The sequence below is a fragment of the Ammospiza caudacuta genome, chromosome 24 (genome assembly GCF_027887145.1).
Source record: "Ammospiza caudacuta isolate bAmmCau1 chromosome 24, bAmmCau1.pri, whole genome shotgun sequence".
NCBI classification, from domain to species: domain Eukaryota; kingdom Metazoa; phylum Chordata; class Aves; order Passeriformes; family Passerellidae; genus Ammospiza; species Ammospiza caudacuta.
In genome coordinates this window covers 3,962,735-3,977,803 of record NC_080616.1, presented here as the reverse complement: position 1 = coordinate 3,977,803, position 15,069 = coordinate 3,962,735, and the positions used below count along the sequence as shown (strand labels likewise).

The window sequence follows — 15,069 nt, the reverse complement described above, 5'->3', positions numbered from 1 at the left end:
ATAAACTCATTCTGGTCTTTCTGAAGCCACCTTGTGAGGGGACTTCCAGTCCCAGAGCAGCAGGAGCAGTGACAGAGCTGTCACAGTGCCCTTCCCACCCAGCACATCTCATTCCCACCATTGTCTCCTGTTTCACATCAGTAATGGGGCTGCAGCATCTCTGCCCCGGCTCAGGGTGAGGCTGTAGCAAAGTCATCTGAGCTGCTGGATGTAAAGTGCTTGTACCTACAGACAGAGAAAGTGAATATGGGATTTTCTTGGGGCTGCTTATTTTCTGGAAAGGTTTTGAGACAGTGATCACTCCCAGTGATTCTCAGGTTTCTGGTTGTTAATTGCTGCTCCCAGATGTGCAGGATGTCTCTGTTTCAGCCTGTGCGCCCGAAGAACGAGTCAGAGCTCTTCAGTTTTCGGTCTTGAAGTTGTTTGTTAATTCTTATCTATAAAATTTTCTTTCTGCCCAGCCGAGATCTGCTCAGCAGGGCAGCCACAGGCACTCTGTGTTGTCCTTTTATACCCCAAACTCCATATAACATATTTACACTTAATTCCCAATACCTATCACCTATGTTAGACAGTGCACTTCTACCCTAAACCAATCCCAAAGTGCCAACATCACTGCAGAAAATGGAGAACAAGAAGAAGAAGAAGAAGAAGAAAGGCTGGACATGCCCAGGTTCCTCCATCTTGTCCCCATAACCCCCATACCAAAAATCCTAAAATCTACATTTTCACCCTGTGATCATTTTATTATTATACTGTTTAAAGTTCGGTGACTTTCAGGTCCTCATACAAAGCTGGCAACTTGCTCCAGGGGTCACAATCAAACCCCCAGGTGCTCTGGGCTGTGTGCCAGGGTCTCTGAGCCCCCTGACGGGGTCCTGGGGAACTCTGGACACCCAGAGGGATGCACTGAGCTCTGACAAGTGATGGGGTTTCTGGAATTACCATCATATCTGCCACTCCAAGAACTCCACTGCACTGTTCATACCATGATCTATCCTACAATTTGCAACATGATATATAGCTCCACACCCCTATAGCACAAAATTTTTCACCTAGCTACGATTCTTCCTAATCACTATACTCATCCTAATCATCACCAACAACTCCTTTGTCCTATTCATTGGCTGAGGAGTCAGAATCATATCCTTCCTACTAATCAGCTGATACATCACATCTGCCACTCCAAGAACTGTCTCAAAACCTTTCCAGAAAATAAACAACCCCAAGGAAAGCCCATCTTTACTTTCTCTGTCTGTAGGTACATACACTTTACATGCAACAGCTCAAATGACTTTGCTACAGCCTCACCCTGAGCTGGGGCAGGGGCAGAGATGCTGCAGTCCCATTACTGGATGTGAAACAGGAGACAGTGCTGGGAATGAGAAAGCTCCTCTCCCACGTGCCCAAGAAATGCTCGTGATCAATATTTCTCTCCATTAGTGCAGCATCCCAATCAATGGATTTGACTGCACTCCAAGGGAGCTCTGAAATCAGCACAGCTCTGAGATCAGCACAGCTGAGAGCAGAGATCCCAGCACTCAGAATAAAAGCTAAAACCTGCCTGTCCCCAGAGACTCCAACATTAGCTCATTTACACATGCTTAGGATGCATCTCAGCAAAGCCTGGATATAGGCAAAATCTTGTGGTCTTTGGGCACTTTAATATAAAGCTGAACCACTTCTCAAATATACCTGAATCATGTGATTTGCACACAACTGAATAATCTTATGATTTTTCATATTTGTATTTTGGTCAGTCTGAAAGGAAAAAGAGAAATTAGATCCTATAGAAAAAGGCCAGGTTATGCTCATGTATATGAAACTCCATAGATTTAAGAAATCAAATTTTAACTGCAATCAAAACCTGAGATTTTAATAATCTCTATTTCTTTTCCATTCCTTAGTTGGATTCCTTTCCCAGCACAGGCAGTAAAGTTTTTTTTCCAAAACCCCTATCAGTTTAAAGGCCTTTGCTTTGTACACATCCATCTCCTGAGGCTGTATCAGCCCCTGACACCTGACTAAGGCTCCTCAGCAAGCATTGGACCACAGGGAAGTCAGCAAGTGCTGCTGGATCATTTCTGTCAATGGATTAGGGAACTCATTCATAAGCACCAACTGCCACAGCAGATAACATTCCAGGCAGACAGAAGCTTTTCTGTGGGTAGAGATTATGTAACACCATGATTTTTAATCCACTTGCCCAGAGGAAGAAGAAATGAGCTCACTTTCACGGAGGTTAAAGCTTCCTTACTCTATTTTTCTCCATTATTTGTTCCAGTCATGTTGAACTAGCAGATGATACTGAGCACATGAACTGAGAGACTCAGAAAATCCACTGTGCTCATCTCCAGTCCATCCAGAAACTCTGCTGTTGCTGCAATCACTTTCTCTCTTCCTGCCTTTTCCACACTCACATCTTTTGTGGACCTTTCACTCCAATTTATCCAAGTTACCAGAATAACCTGAGAATTGCAGTCATTCAGTTATAAAACAGGCACCAATTAGAAAAAAATTAATGTGAATGGTTATTAAACTCGGCATACAGCTCAAAGTGGGGCAGATGCTTAATCCTGGCAGTTTACAGGACATCCAGGGGCATCACGTGGACTCCCAGCTTCATTTCAGGAAACGTGCCCAGCTGCTGTCCCAGCACAGCGAGCCACAGGGTGGGCTCCAGGACTCAGCAATGCCTTCTAGTCCAGGAATTACATTTATTGAAACCCCTCTTTTATTAAACATGGCTTTGTTGTTTACATCTCCCTCATCTGTTTTACATAGCCAAAACTTTGCATCCAACCCACGTGGCAGCAGCAATCATTAACTGTTACCATTCTCACCGCTGTCACAAGGGTCAGTTCTGTTTTTATGGCTGCCAAGCTCTGCCTCCTTCTGAAAACTTCCTGATTCACTGGACTAAACTCTGACACCCCACACAGGTCAGGGACACGGCACTGTTTTATGGGAGCTGGTTGGGAAATGCTTTCATTTCCCACTTCTTGGAAATGCTGCTGCAACTGAAAGCAGTTCTGACTAACAGACTAATCCAGACTATTTGTCCACACATTGCAGAGGCAGACCTGACACACAGCTGTGCTCTCATTTCTCTATCTTTAGTCCATTTCCATCACCTTTTTTATTGCTTCTTTTGGCTACTTCCTTTGAATCTCAGGCAGCTTTTTAATCTTGCAGTAAAAAGCTGAGTAATTCTCAGTCACTTTGACAGTGGGATACACATGACTGTTACATTTTATGGTTCACAAGGGTATATCTGTATTTGTGTGTTCAGAAGCAAAACCAAAGCAATGGCTGAACATTCCTGCTCCCAGGAGCAATCCATGGATTAACACAATTTTTAACAGCTGCACACACAACACATTTGAGGTTGTTCTGAGGGCAATAAGAAAAAAGCAATCATAAATTGTAGAAGAAATTACTGAATGTTGAGCTTCAGCAGCTACAGCCCATGTTCAGTGCTGCTTGCAAGACTAACAGACATTGATTTTCCTTCTCCATTTCAGGCCTGTGCTCATGGACCAGCTGCCCTTCAAAAGTCCTTAGTGCTCTTTTGTGCTCCAAAAAGTGGATCCAAAGCCCACAGGGGCCGGGGAAGAGGCTGGAGGACATATTGTGACTGCAAATTCGAACTGGAGCAAGACACAGGAGGAGAAGTGGTTGTGAAAAGTGACGGAATAACAGAGGGAAGGAAGGCAGGTTCCAGGATTTCAGCTACTTCAGCACCTGTAATTATTGTAACACTCCCAAAACACATCCCCTCCCCACTACATGGATTACAAATCCCAGCTTCTCTGCACTGCCATGGCTCAGAACAGTGGACAATTCACATGGCAAAGCCATCCAAAAGCCAGAGACCCAAAACTGTACCAACCTTGGCAAAGATGGTCCAGTAGTGCTACCCCACTGTCATGCTGGAATTGGAGGGGATATTGGGATGAGAAACCTGAAATCAGAGTGGCTTTCATCAGCAGCCTGGCCAGGTCTCCCCAAAAACCAGATATTGTAATCAAACTGTTTCTACAAAAATGTTAATGACACCAAATTGGTAATTTCTAAACTTTACTTGGCTCTAGTTATGCTATTTATGAATAAATAAACAAAAAATGCTGATGGTTCCCCATTCTTTTAGATTCCCCCCCCAGAAAAGGTATTTATTGTGCTGCTTGTCTGGATGTGGGTTAAATTAGCAGTAATGCACTGATCCTCTGGCTAAATTCACTTTTTATTAAGAAACTAATTTAAAACTCAGATCTTTTAGACAGCTCAAGTGACCTTTATCAGCAGGCACCAACTCAGCACTTTTCTTGTAAAGAAAGAGCTCATTATCCACACACTCCTCTGGGATGCCCAAGCAGAACACAGAAGTTGCAGAGTCCATCCCAAGCTGAAGCTTTCAGAAGACTCACTGTGCATTAATTAGGCAGGATTTGACTTTCTAGGAGGAGGAAGAATTCTCGACAGTGGCTTTGGCAGGCACAGGCACCAAAGAGAGAGCTCACAGGTGCTATTTCAGGAGTGCTGCAAGGCTCCTTCCCCCACATTTGGCTGCTGAGTTGGCCTTTCACTGTGCAGTGACTTTCCAAACAGACTCTGCAGCTCTGTGATGCAATTATTAATCCAGTCCCACTGCCTGGCCAATGTCCCTTGGTGATGACAGCTTTTGGCAAAGGGGGACAAAGGTGTTGTTAACTACAGCACTGGAGCCTTATAGCAAAAAAATGGAATGTTATTTACTTTTCTCTACACCCAAATGTTCTGCTTATAGGTTTTCAGGTGTTTAAATAGAATGAACAGCAAGACTTAAAGCAATATTATACTTTGATTCTTGTGAATGTACTGCTACACAGAGAACTGAACACTTGGCTGCCTGTCCTGGGCACATGGAATGAGTTCAAGATGAGGTCGAGTGACAAACACATCCTGGCATGGCCCAAACTCAGGGCTGAAAGTACCAACTGATAAATGAGATGATGATTCTTGCTTCTTATGACCTGTAAGGACAGACTGAGTCACCAGACACAAAATGTTACAATATCCTGAACAGAAAACTCCCAGCAAGTGGTTATGCAACCTCTTGGATTCTGAGCATGCCAGAACATGAAGGTACTTCAAAGAGACTGAGGTAACATCAGATTTATGATCAAATCAGCTGAAGTAAGAGAGTTTCTCAAGCCTGATGGTTAAAAATACTTTGGGGATGCAAATATTGATGACTGGTGTGCAGAGCTCAGGTAAGGACAGCTCTGGAGCACAGGAAAACAAAGTGTAACTTGGATTGATTTATACTGGACACATCCAACAACTCTAGATGGATCTTAGATGATACATTTCTGTTAGCACAACAGTGATGAGGCTCTGGAATGACTCCCATCTGCCACTCCAGAACTGCCTTAAAACCTTTCCAGAAAATAAACAACCTCAAAAGGAACCCATATTCACTTTCTCTGTCTGCAGGTACATGAACTTTACATCCAACAGCTCAGATGACTTTGCTGCTTGGTTCTCACCACTGTTAAGAAGGACAGAAATAACCAGTTTGGTTCTTTCACCTCCAACTTCTTCCAGCTGCCCCTGCAGCTTGACTGAGCTCACTGAACTCCACTCATTTATAGAGAACTACAAAACAGAAAGCTCCCCCAAAATAAAATTATGTCATCAACTCCTACCAGAAAGTTCATTCTTTTCAAGCCCAAATCAAACATAAAATTCATCCCCTTTGATTCTGGCAGCACAAGACAGCATCCAAAGATATCAAAAAGCATTTCATGTGCTGCAAATTAATCTGTTTTGAAACAAACACAAACAAATCAGCACATGCCTATTTCCATGACAGCAGAACTTACTTTAACCTGTCTTTAATTGCTTTAAGACAAGGTGCAGTGAGTCTAGACAGAGTCTTCTGCACAGGCTTCCCTTGGTTTACATAAGCTGCTGCATTTCAGCCTTAAGATCAGAACATGGATGTTATTATGGAAAATAAAGGCAATTGTTGTACAGGCTGCTCTGCAGAAGAGCATTTGTTAGTGATGGAAATACAGAGTTATGCTATAAACAGAGTATTTATTTATTTTAGCAGAAGGCGGCTGCTTCCCTAAACAGAATAACAATAAAGGCACATGGAAATCCAGTCTGGAGAATACGAACTCTCACAAGCAGCTTTGCCTACACACTAACCCACAGCTCCTGACCCAAATAATTCAATGTTTTGATGCTCAGATTACTGAAAATACTTCTAAGCACTGAGCCCTGAGGTATTTACAACCCTCCAAGCCAGGTGACTGTGAGCAGTGCAGCCCCTGCACAGGGCAAATAAACGAGGACACACCTGAGCAGGGAAAGCTCAGGGCTCCTGTTGATCCCAGACACAACTTCCCTGCCATGAGCTGTCTGTGACTGCTGCTAAGGCCAGCAGGAAGGGCTGGGCTCAGGTGGGATAAGGCTCTCAGGAAGGGCTGGGCTCAGGTGGGATAAGGCTCTCACAGGGGCCACAGGTGAACTTTCTGCCTTAAAGCCAAAGTCTACAGCTACAACATGATTTGGGTGCAGCAAAACAATTCAAAACACTTTCCCTACAGAGGTTCTCAATCTCCCAGGTTTACAGAATCCCAGGATGGTTTGGGTGGGAAGAGACCCTAAAGCTCATCCTGTTCCAGCTCCTGCCATGGGAGGGACACCTTCCACTGTCCCAGGCTGTTCATCCCTGTCCAGCCTGGCCTTGGACACTGCCAGGGATGGGGCAACCACAGCTTCTCCAGGCACCCTGTGCCAGGGCCTCAGCACCCTCACAGGGAAGAATTTTTTCCCAATATCCCATCTAAATCTACTGTCAGGGTGAAGCCCTTCCCCCTTGTCCATTCACTCCAGGCCCTTGTAAACAGTTTCTCTCCATCTTTCTGCAGTTTTCTTTCAGCTCCTGGAAGGCCACACTACAGTCACCCCAAACCTTCTCTTTTCCAGCTTGAACAACCCCAAATCTCAGCCTTTCCTCACAGCAGAGCTGCTCCATCCCTCTGATCGCCTCAGTGGTCTCCTCCAACAGCTTCATGTCCTTCCTGTGCTGGACCAGCTCTGCATGTGGGGTCTCACCTGAGCAGGGCAGAAGGGGAGAAATCCCCCCTTCCCTGCTGCTCACACAGGGCTCTGGGGGCTCTGGGTCCAACACACCTGACCAGGGCACGTCCAAGCAACTCATGCCCAAGTCCTTCTCCCTGGGCTGTTCTCCAGCCCTTCATTCCCAGCCTGGATTGACACTGGAGGTTGACCTGACCCTGATGCAGCACCTGGACCTTGGTCTTATTAAACCTCATACCCAAGACTTTGCATTATTATATCCCTTCCCTGAAGAGCCTCAGGTCACTGAGATGGCAGAGCAGAGACAGGCAGGATCACAGCTGACACAAAAACGTGCCTATGAGCAGAGGTGGGATGAGGTCTCACCCACTCACCCATTTAGGGGAAAATCCCTTAGAAATTCCTGCTCCTTTCAAAGCACAGTGGGGCCAGAAAGGAGGGATGAAAAGGAAGGTTAACTCCAGCCTAAAAACATGTTTAAGAACAACACTGCACCAGCCCCAGAACACGTGTAGGAGGGTGGTGTGTCCAGCCAGCACCCCAAGGGGAGGCTGGTTCCATTCTGGGGTGGTGGGCACAGCACAGGGCACTGGGCACAGCCCCAGCCTCGCACACAGCCCAGGAAAATGCGAACACGACGATGCAGTGCCAACCTAGGTATAACAGCCCCAGCCTCCCACCAAACACAGAGTGTAGGAAAGCCCCAAAGACCCCCTTTGTAAGTAAACACTACAAAGGTGGCAGCACCCCCATCCTCACAGATGGCTCCCATCAGTGCACACAATGCTGTGTCCCCAAACAGCGGAGCAGCCCCCAAAGCCCTCCCAAAGCACATTCACAACAACAGAGTCTGCTGTGACCGCCAGACACCTCCTCAGCCCACTCCAGCATATCCTGTGATCCCCAGACACCCCCTCAACCACAGCCCCCTTCAACATGTCCTGTGACCCCTAGACACCCCCTCAACCACAGCCCCCTCCAGCATATCCTCTGTGACCCCCAGACACCCCCCCAGCCCCACATCCCCTGTGACAGCCACACACCCCCCAGACCCTCATCCACGTCACCTGTGATCCCCAGATACTCCCGAACCCCCTCCAAAGCCCATTCACAACAACGGAGCCTCCTGTGACCCCCAGCGAGTCCCTTAGCCCTCTCCCCATGTTTCCTGTGACCCTCAGGCCCCTCTCGGCCCCGCGCTCTCCTCTGTGCCCGCCGGGCCAGGAAAGCTCCCCCCCCAACCCCCTTTTCCGGACACAGAGCGCACTGCGGGCGCCCCCAGGCCCGCAACCGCCCTCAGAGCATGGAGAGCACGGAGAAAACCCCCCGAAGGTCAAAGAAGAGCGGGAAGGAGCCCCCAAAGCCCCGCGGGGTCCTCGGCCGCCCCCCCCTCGAGGCCTCACTCACCGCGTCCCCGCCGCGGCCGCTCCCTCAGGCGGGCGGTGGGCGGGGCCCCGCCTCTGAGCCCCGCCCGCCGCCCACGCCGCCACCTGATTGGACCAGCTCCGTGATTGGCTTCCCTAATTGACCAATAGAAAACGAGAGAGCAGGAGGGGGCGGGGCGCGAGGAGGCGGTGCCCGCGGGGAGCGGAGCCCGCCCAGTCCAGCCCAGTTCCCTCCCAGTTCCCTCCCACAGCCCCTTTCTGTCCCTAAAAGCGCCTCCCAATCCCATCCCCTGCCCTCTAAGTCTATCCCAGTCCCCTCCCACAGCCCCTTTCTGTCCCTAAAAGCGCCTCCCAATCCCATCCCCTGCCCTCTAAGTCTATCCCAGTCCCCTCCCACAGCCCCTTTTTGTCCCTAAAAGCGCCTCCCAGTCCCATCCCCTGCCCTCTAAGTCTATCCCAGTCCCCTCCCACAGCCCCTTTCTGTCCCTAAAAGCGCCTCCCAATCCCATCCCCTGCCCTCTAGGTCTATCCCAGTCCCCTCCCACAGCCCCATTTTGTCCCTAAAAGCGCCTCCCAGTCCCATCCACCCCCCTCCAAGTCTATCCCAGTCCGCTTCCAGTCCATCCCCGTATATCCCAGTCTATGCCGGTGCCCCCGGTGGTTCCAGAGCCCTTCGAGTGCCCCTTCTTGTCCCTCCCAGTCCCATGCACCTCCCAGTCTATCCCAGCGCCTTAACAGTCCACTCCCAGTGCCCTTTTTGTCCCTAAAAGTGCCTCGCAGTCCTTCCCAGTCGCGTCCAATCCCTCCCAAATCCCATTCAATCCCCTCCAAATCTATTCCAGTCACTCCCAGTCCATCCCAGTCGCCTCCCAGTGCCCTCCAAATCTGTATCTATTCCTGTCACTCCCAGTCCATCCCATTACCCCCCCAGTCGCTCCCAGTCGCCTCTCAGTACCCCTTTCGTTCCTAAAACTGTACTTTTTGTCCCTCACAGTCCCTTCAAAGCCCATCCCAGTTACCCGTGTAACCCCACAGCTTGTGTGCCCGCACATCCCCGGCTGTGCTCGGGGTCGGTGGGCACCTCCCGGTGCGCTCCCATCTCCCGGTGCGCTCCCACTTCCCGCTGCTCCGAGACCGCTGCGCCGTTTTCCCCCTTTCCCCCTGGGGGAGAGAAAGGACGAGCCCCGCTCCTGGAGCTGCTCCCGGCGTGTCCCGGGATCGCTCCGTCCTCCCGGAGGAAGAGGAGGAGGAGGAGGAGGAGATGCGTGTCCGCCCGCGGGGCCCCGGGAGCGTGAGGTTCCCCGGTTCTGTCCCGGTACCGGGTGGAGCGGGGCGGGCCGCGGGGCCTCGGGAGCAGGAGGTTCCCCGCTATCGGTACCGGGCGGATCGGGGCTCAGCGGAGCAGGAGGTTCCCCGGTGCTGTCCCGGTACCGGTACGGAGCAGAGCCCCGCGATCAGGAGGTTCCCCGGTACCGGTACCGTTACGGAGCAGAGCCCCGGGATCAGGAGGTTCCCCGGTACCGGTACCGGTACGGAGCAGAGCCCCGGGAGCAGGAGGTTCCCCGGTACCGGTACGGAGCAGAGCCCCGGGATCAGGAGGTTCCCCGGTACCGTTACGGAGCAGAGCCCCGGGATCAGGAGGTTCCCCGGTACCGGTACCGTTACGGAGCAGAGCCCCGGGATCAGGAGGTTCCCCGGTACCGGTACCGGTACGGAGCAGAGCCCCGGGATCAGGAGGTTTCCCGGTACCGGTACCGGTACGGAGCAGAGCCCCGGGATCAGGAGGTTTCCCGGTACCGGTACCGTTACGGAGCAGAGCCCCGGGATCAGGAGGTTCTCCGGTACCGGTACGGAGCAGAGCCCCGCGATCAGGAGGTTCCCCGGTACCGGTACCGTTACGGAGCAGAGCCCCGGGAGCAGGAGGTTCCCCGGTACCGGTACGGAGCAGAGCCCCGGGATCAGGAGGTTCTCCGGTACCGTTACGGAGCAGAGCCCCGGGATCAGGAGGTTCCCCGGTACCGGTACCGTTACGGAGCAGAGCCCCGGGAGCAGGAGGTTCCCCGGTACCGGTACGGAGCAGAGCCCCGGGATCAGGAGGTTCTCCGGTACCGTTACGGAGCAGAGCCCCGGGATCAGGAGGTTCCCCGGTACCGGTACCGTTACGGAGCAGAGCCCCGGGAGCAGGAGGTTCCCCGGTACCGGTACGGAGCAGAGCCCCGGGATCAGGAGGTTCCCCGGTACCGGTACGGAGCAGAGCCCCGGGATCAGGAGGTTCCCCGGTACCGGTACCGGTACGGAGCAGAGCCCCGGGATCAGGAGGTTCCCCGGTACCGGTACCGGTACGGAGCAGAGCCCCGGGATCAGGAGGTTTCCCGGTACCGGTACCGGTACGGAGCAGAGCCTCGGGATCAGGAGGTTCCCCGGTACCGGTACCGTTACGGAGCAGAGCCCCGGGATCAGGAGGTTCTCCGGTACCGGTACGGAGCAGAGCCCCGCGATCAGGAGGTTCCCCGGTACCGGTACCGTTACGGAGCAGAGCCCCGGGATCAGGAGGTTCCCCGGTACCGGTACCGGTACGGAGCAGAGCCTCGGGATCAGGAGGTTCCCCGGTACCGGTACGGAGCAGAGCCCCGGGAGCAGGAGGTTCCCCGGTACCGGTACCGGTACGGAGCAGAGCCTCGGGATCAGGAGGTTCCCCGGTACCGGTACGGAGCAGAGCCCCGCGATCAGGAGGTTCCCCGGTACCGGTACCGTTACGGAGCAGAGCCTCGGGATCAGGAGGTTCCCCGGTACCGTTACGGAGCAGAGCCCCGGGATCAGGAGGTTCCCCGGTACCGGTACGGAGCAGAGCCCCGGGAGCAGGAGGTTTCCCGGTACCGGTACCGGGCGGAGCGAGCCGAGCCGCGGTTCCCCGGCGGGGGCGGGGGGAGCAGGACCCGGCCCCGGGCGCTGCCCCCGTTGCTCTCCGGCCTCCCGGGGCTCCCGCTCGTTTCGATTTCGTTTTTGGCCGGGATCGCGGCGCGGGGACGGGCGCGGAGCGCGGCGGGCTCCGCTCGCACCGGGCCGGCCATGCAGGTAGGAGCCGGCCCCGGTCCCTGTCCTCCCTCCTCCCGGCCCCTCTCGGGATTTCTCCTCCTCTCTTCGGGCTCGTTATGATGCTTGAATCCTCGCTCGTTGTTCTGTTTATGCTGGGTATGATGTTCTGTGCCTTCAGACTGGCAGAACAACAAAAAGCTAATAATGTAGAGGTAAATCGTGTTGGATGCTGCGAAAAAGTTGATATATGATGAAGAATATAATTTTGAAAATGAGGGTGAAGGTGAAGCAATGTTTGTGGAGTACAGAAAACAATTGAAACTGTTGCTTTGTCAGGTTTCAGCAGGATTACTGTTGGCATCTGTCCGCAGAGGTTTAACACTGCACTCCAGAACTGGCAGAGTACACAATTTATAGAAGTGGCAATAAGGCTGCTGTATTTGTTGGCTCTTGGTGCTCATTTCTCACAAATTTGCCCTAAACCAGGACAAAATTTGCTGGAAGTTCATGCCCTGGAGGGTGAGCCCCTACCCCACCTCCAAACAGCCTCACAGAGCAGCCAGGAGCCTCTGTTCCCCCATTGGGTTCTGAGCAAAAAGCTCCTCTCACACATCTGGGGGCTCCTTTCCACCCTGCTTTTTCTCACTTTCCCACTCAAACACCCCCAAGGACAGTATTTCCTCTTGAAGCAAAAAAAAAAATCTCAGAAAAGTCTGAAAGCAGCTAAGCAGGGATAAAAGCAAGAACATAAAATTAGTATAACACAATAAAAATTCAGAATGTATCTCAAGGCCTATAAATATTTAGGAGCAAGAAAAATACCAGATTTGTTCTGGTTTTACTGTAAATCTCGTTTGTAAAAGAGTCACAACAATAGGAGAAAATTAAAATAACTTTTAGAGAGTTCTAGACAAAATACACTGCTGATTTCTTTCACTTTTATTTTCCCCAGAGCTTGTTGCTTAGAGTGAATCTGAAAGACAGTTTGTGTTGCTGCCAAGCCTGCTCAGAGTTTATTCTGGAGTCTCACTGTTCTCCTCATGCAGTGTCATGTAGCTGCCTGCTTTTTAAATCCAATCCAGTGACCACCAAATTGTCCTTCTTTTTCAGAAGGAAAATTCTGAAATGTTCAAGAATTTCAGAATTCAGGATTCAGCAATCCTCACAACAGCCTGGTGTAACTCCCAGGGAAGCATTTCCCCCTGGACTGATGCACTGTATTGCTCCTGTCTCCTCTTGTCCTGATTTTGGGAGCTTCAGCTTTGCCTTTAAGGTGTGTCCAGCTCCCATCTCCTCACCCCTCATTTTCAGAGGGCTCAACTCCTCTGCCTGCACACACAGTCAGGGGGTGGCTGCTCTAAATCACCTGCAAAAGCCTGAAGTGCTCAGAGTTGGTAACTGCTTCAGAAAATACCATTTGACAGCAAAATTGTTAATTTTCCAGTGAGCGAAGCTGAGAAATCGCTGGGATCCACATTAATAGGTTTTTAAGGGGAAACATTATCTGCCTGGCTGCCAGTAATATTTCAAGATCTGGATGTGGCTGGAAGCAGGATCTGAGCTCCCTTCTGGTTCACATACCCTGGCTGAGAGGGAAAAGTAATTCTTGAGGGGGCCAGAACTCCATGGAGAGTGAGCAAGAGGAGATTGCATCCCCCTAAACCATGGGATGGCCATTCCCACTTATGCCCAAATGATCCCTGGGGAGATTGAGAGATCCCTCTCCATACGGTGTTTTCAAAAATCAAAACACTGCTGCCAGGTTTATTTTAACAGCTCTAAAGAACTGAAGTGGTCCCCTAAAACCTTGAGCATCCATTGAGCATCAGAGGGTCCTGCAGGAGCACAGGCACTGCAGGCTCTGCCAGCCTCAGCTCCATCTCCCACTCCCCTGCAGCCATGGGAAGTGGGGATGGGCAATCCCCATCCAGAGCCTGAATGAGGGCAGGTTCCTCTGCTAAAGAGCTGGAGAAAGGATCTCTTGGTGACCAGGGACTGGAAAAGTGTGAGGAAGAGATGTAGACAACACATCACATCTGTGGTTGCTGAAAGTCTGGTCAGAGAAAGAATCAGGTAAACTTTCCCAAGCATTACTCTGGGAAGTTTGAGAAAGTAATTCTTGAGGGAAAGAATTCTTGGGGAAAGAATTAAAACAATCCTTAATTTTTACAACTAGTGTTTTAAACATATTATTTACTTATAAAATATTTACAAGAAGGGTGGTATTCCTAATTAACCAATAGCATAAAGAGTATTAATTAAAGACCAATCAAGTCCAACTTTATCATAGCTATCTATAAAAGAATAAATAGTGTCTAATAAAATTTACATTTACCTTCTAAGAACCTAAGAGGTTTTGTCACTTCATTCATCCTTAATGCAAAAATATCACATGTCACATCACATCACACTGCTATGAGAAACCAGTTAGGAAATACTGGAGCAGGTGGAGTGTCTTGGTTTGGAAAGCCAGGTGTCTGCTAAGGAAAGCAGGAACCTCCCCTGAAATGGAAAATGTAAACCTTCCCCTCCAAATTGCTATAAATTTTAAATTAAGGGGCTCTCAGGCAAAGATATGGGAGCAGGAATAACAGTTCTTTAATAGGGAAGGAAAAAAAAAGGATAAAATAAACAGTGCAGTACACTAGAAAAACAACAATGCCAGAGTCAGAACCCAGCCTGACAGCCTGTTGGTCAGGGTGTTGGCAGCAGTCCCATTGGAATTGTGGCTCAGCCCTCCTGCAGTGTCAGGGCTGGTTCTGCTGGAGCAGGGATCCTGGAGAAAGGTGCAGTCTCTGCCTCTGAAGATCCAGGGGAAGAAGAGGCAGCTGCTGTTCCTCTGGGCAATCCAGTGCAGAAGCTGTGCTGGTGTTCCAGAATCTCCAGATTATATCCGGGTAGGAATGCTTGGCTCCTCCCTCTGGGCTCACATCTCCCAATGGGATGCTGCAGTTCTTATCAGCCATGCAGGAACATTCAATAGCTGTTATCTGCAGATGTCTCCTTGGAGGGAGAAGTGATTGTGGAAGAGATGAGGAAAACTGCCCACTGAACAGAAGACAGCTGCCATACAGATGGCAAATAAACACAATCTGCTTGGCAATCCAGGACATAGAGGCACCTCCAAAGCAAAGGCAGGACCAGAATTTCTCCCCACTGATATATCTGATCTCTTCCCCAGGGCAAGGGGACCATCAGCTCCTCCAGCCCTGTGGTGGCAGTGTCAGTACCACCCTCATCCCAGGCCAGACCCTCACCCATCAGCACCGGGCAGATCTTCAGACTTCCAGGGAGGCTGAGTGAGTAGAGGTTAAGCAAGTCAGTGCTGCCCAAAAGGGAGTTGCCAGGGGATGGGACAGGGTGGGCACAGCCATGGTGTCACAGACATCTTTTATGAAAAATCCTTTCCTTAGGATTTTTCCTCCTGAGAAGCTGAGAGGCCTCAGGAACAAAATGTAAACATTATTTATCTGCTGCTGTAGAGTGCAACAAGTAGATCTTTGATTTGCCCATGTTAGATGTTTCTAATTAATGGCCAATCACAGTCAGCTGGCTC

The 15,069-nt window shown here is 50.6% G+C and overlaps 2 protein-coding genes across 2 annotated transcripts in view; one reads left to right on the top strand and one right to left on the bottom strand.

Moving 5' to 3' along the window:
• Positions 1–8,527, bottom strand: part of KCTD20 (potassium channel tetramerization domain containing 20) — a 33,107-nt gene extending 24,580 nt beyond the window's left edge. Inside the window, exon 1 of the mRNA XM_058819592.1 lies at positions 8,500–8,527. The gene's annotated coding sequence lies outside the window, so the exon portion shown is untranslated. The remainder of the gene's footprint in view (positions 1–8,499) is intronic.
• Positions 7,212–14,820, top strand: LOC131567561 (adhesive plaque matrix protein-like). The gene is made up of 5 exons (XM_058819217.1): positions 7,212–7,441; positions 8,353–8,534; positions 9,650–9,904; positions 9,970–11,552; positions 14,695–14,820. The coding sequence occupies exons 1-5, from the start codon at positions 7,212–7,214 to the stop codon at positions 14,818–14,820; spliced, it is 2,376 nt and encodes a 791-aa protein (XP_058675200.1).
• Positions 14,821–15,069: the final 249 nt, after the last annotated feature.

Excerpts from the sequence above, each read along its gene's own strand:
- LOC131567561 (XM_058819217.1), top strand. The coding sequence starts at position 7,212 with ATGCCCAAGTCCTTCTCCCTGGGCTGTTCTCCAGCCCTTCATTCCCAG. Across the intron at positions 8,535-9,649 it reads GCCGCTCCCTCAGGCGGGCG|AAAGGACGAGCCCCGCTCCT; the intron begins GTGGGCGGGGCC and ends CCTGGGGGAGAG. Across the intron at positions 11,553-14,694 it reads GCACCGGGCCGGCCATGCAG|GGCAAGGGGACCATCAGCTC; the intron begins GTAGGAGCCGGC and ends TCTCTTCCCCAG.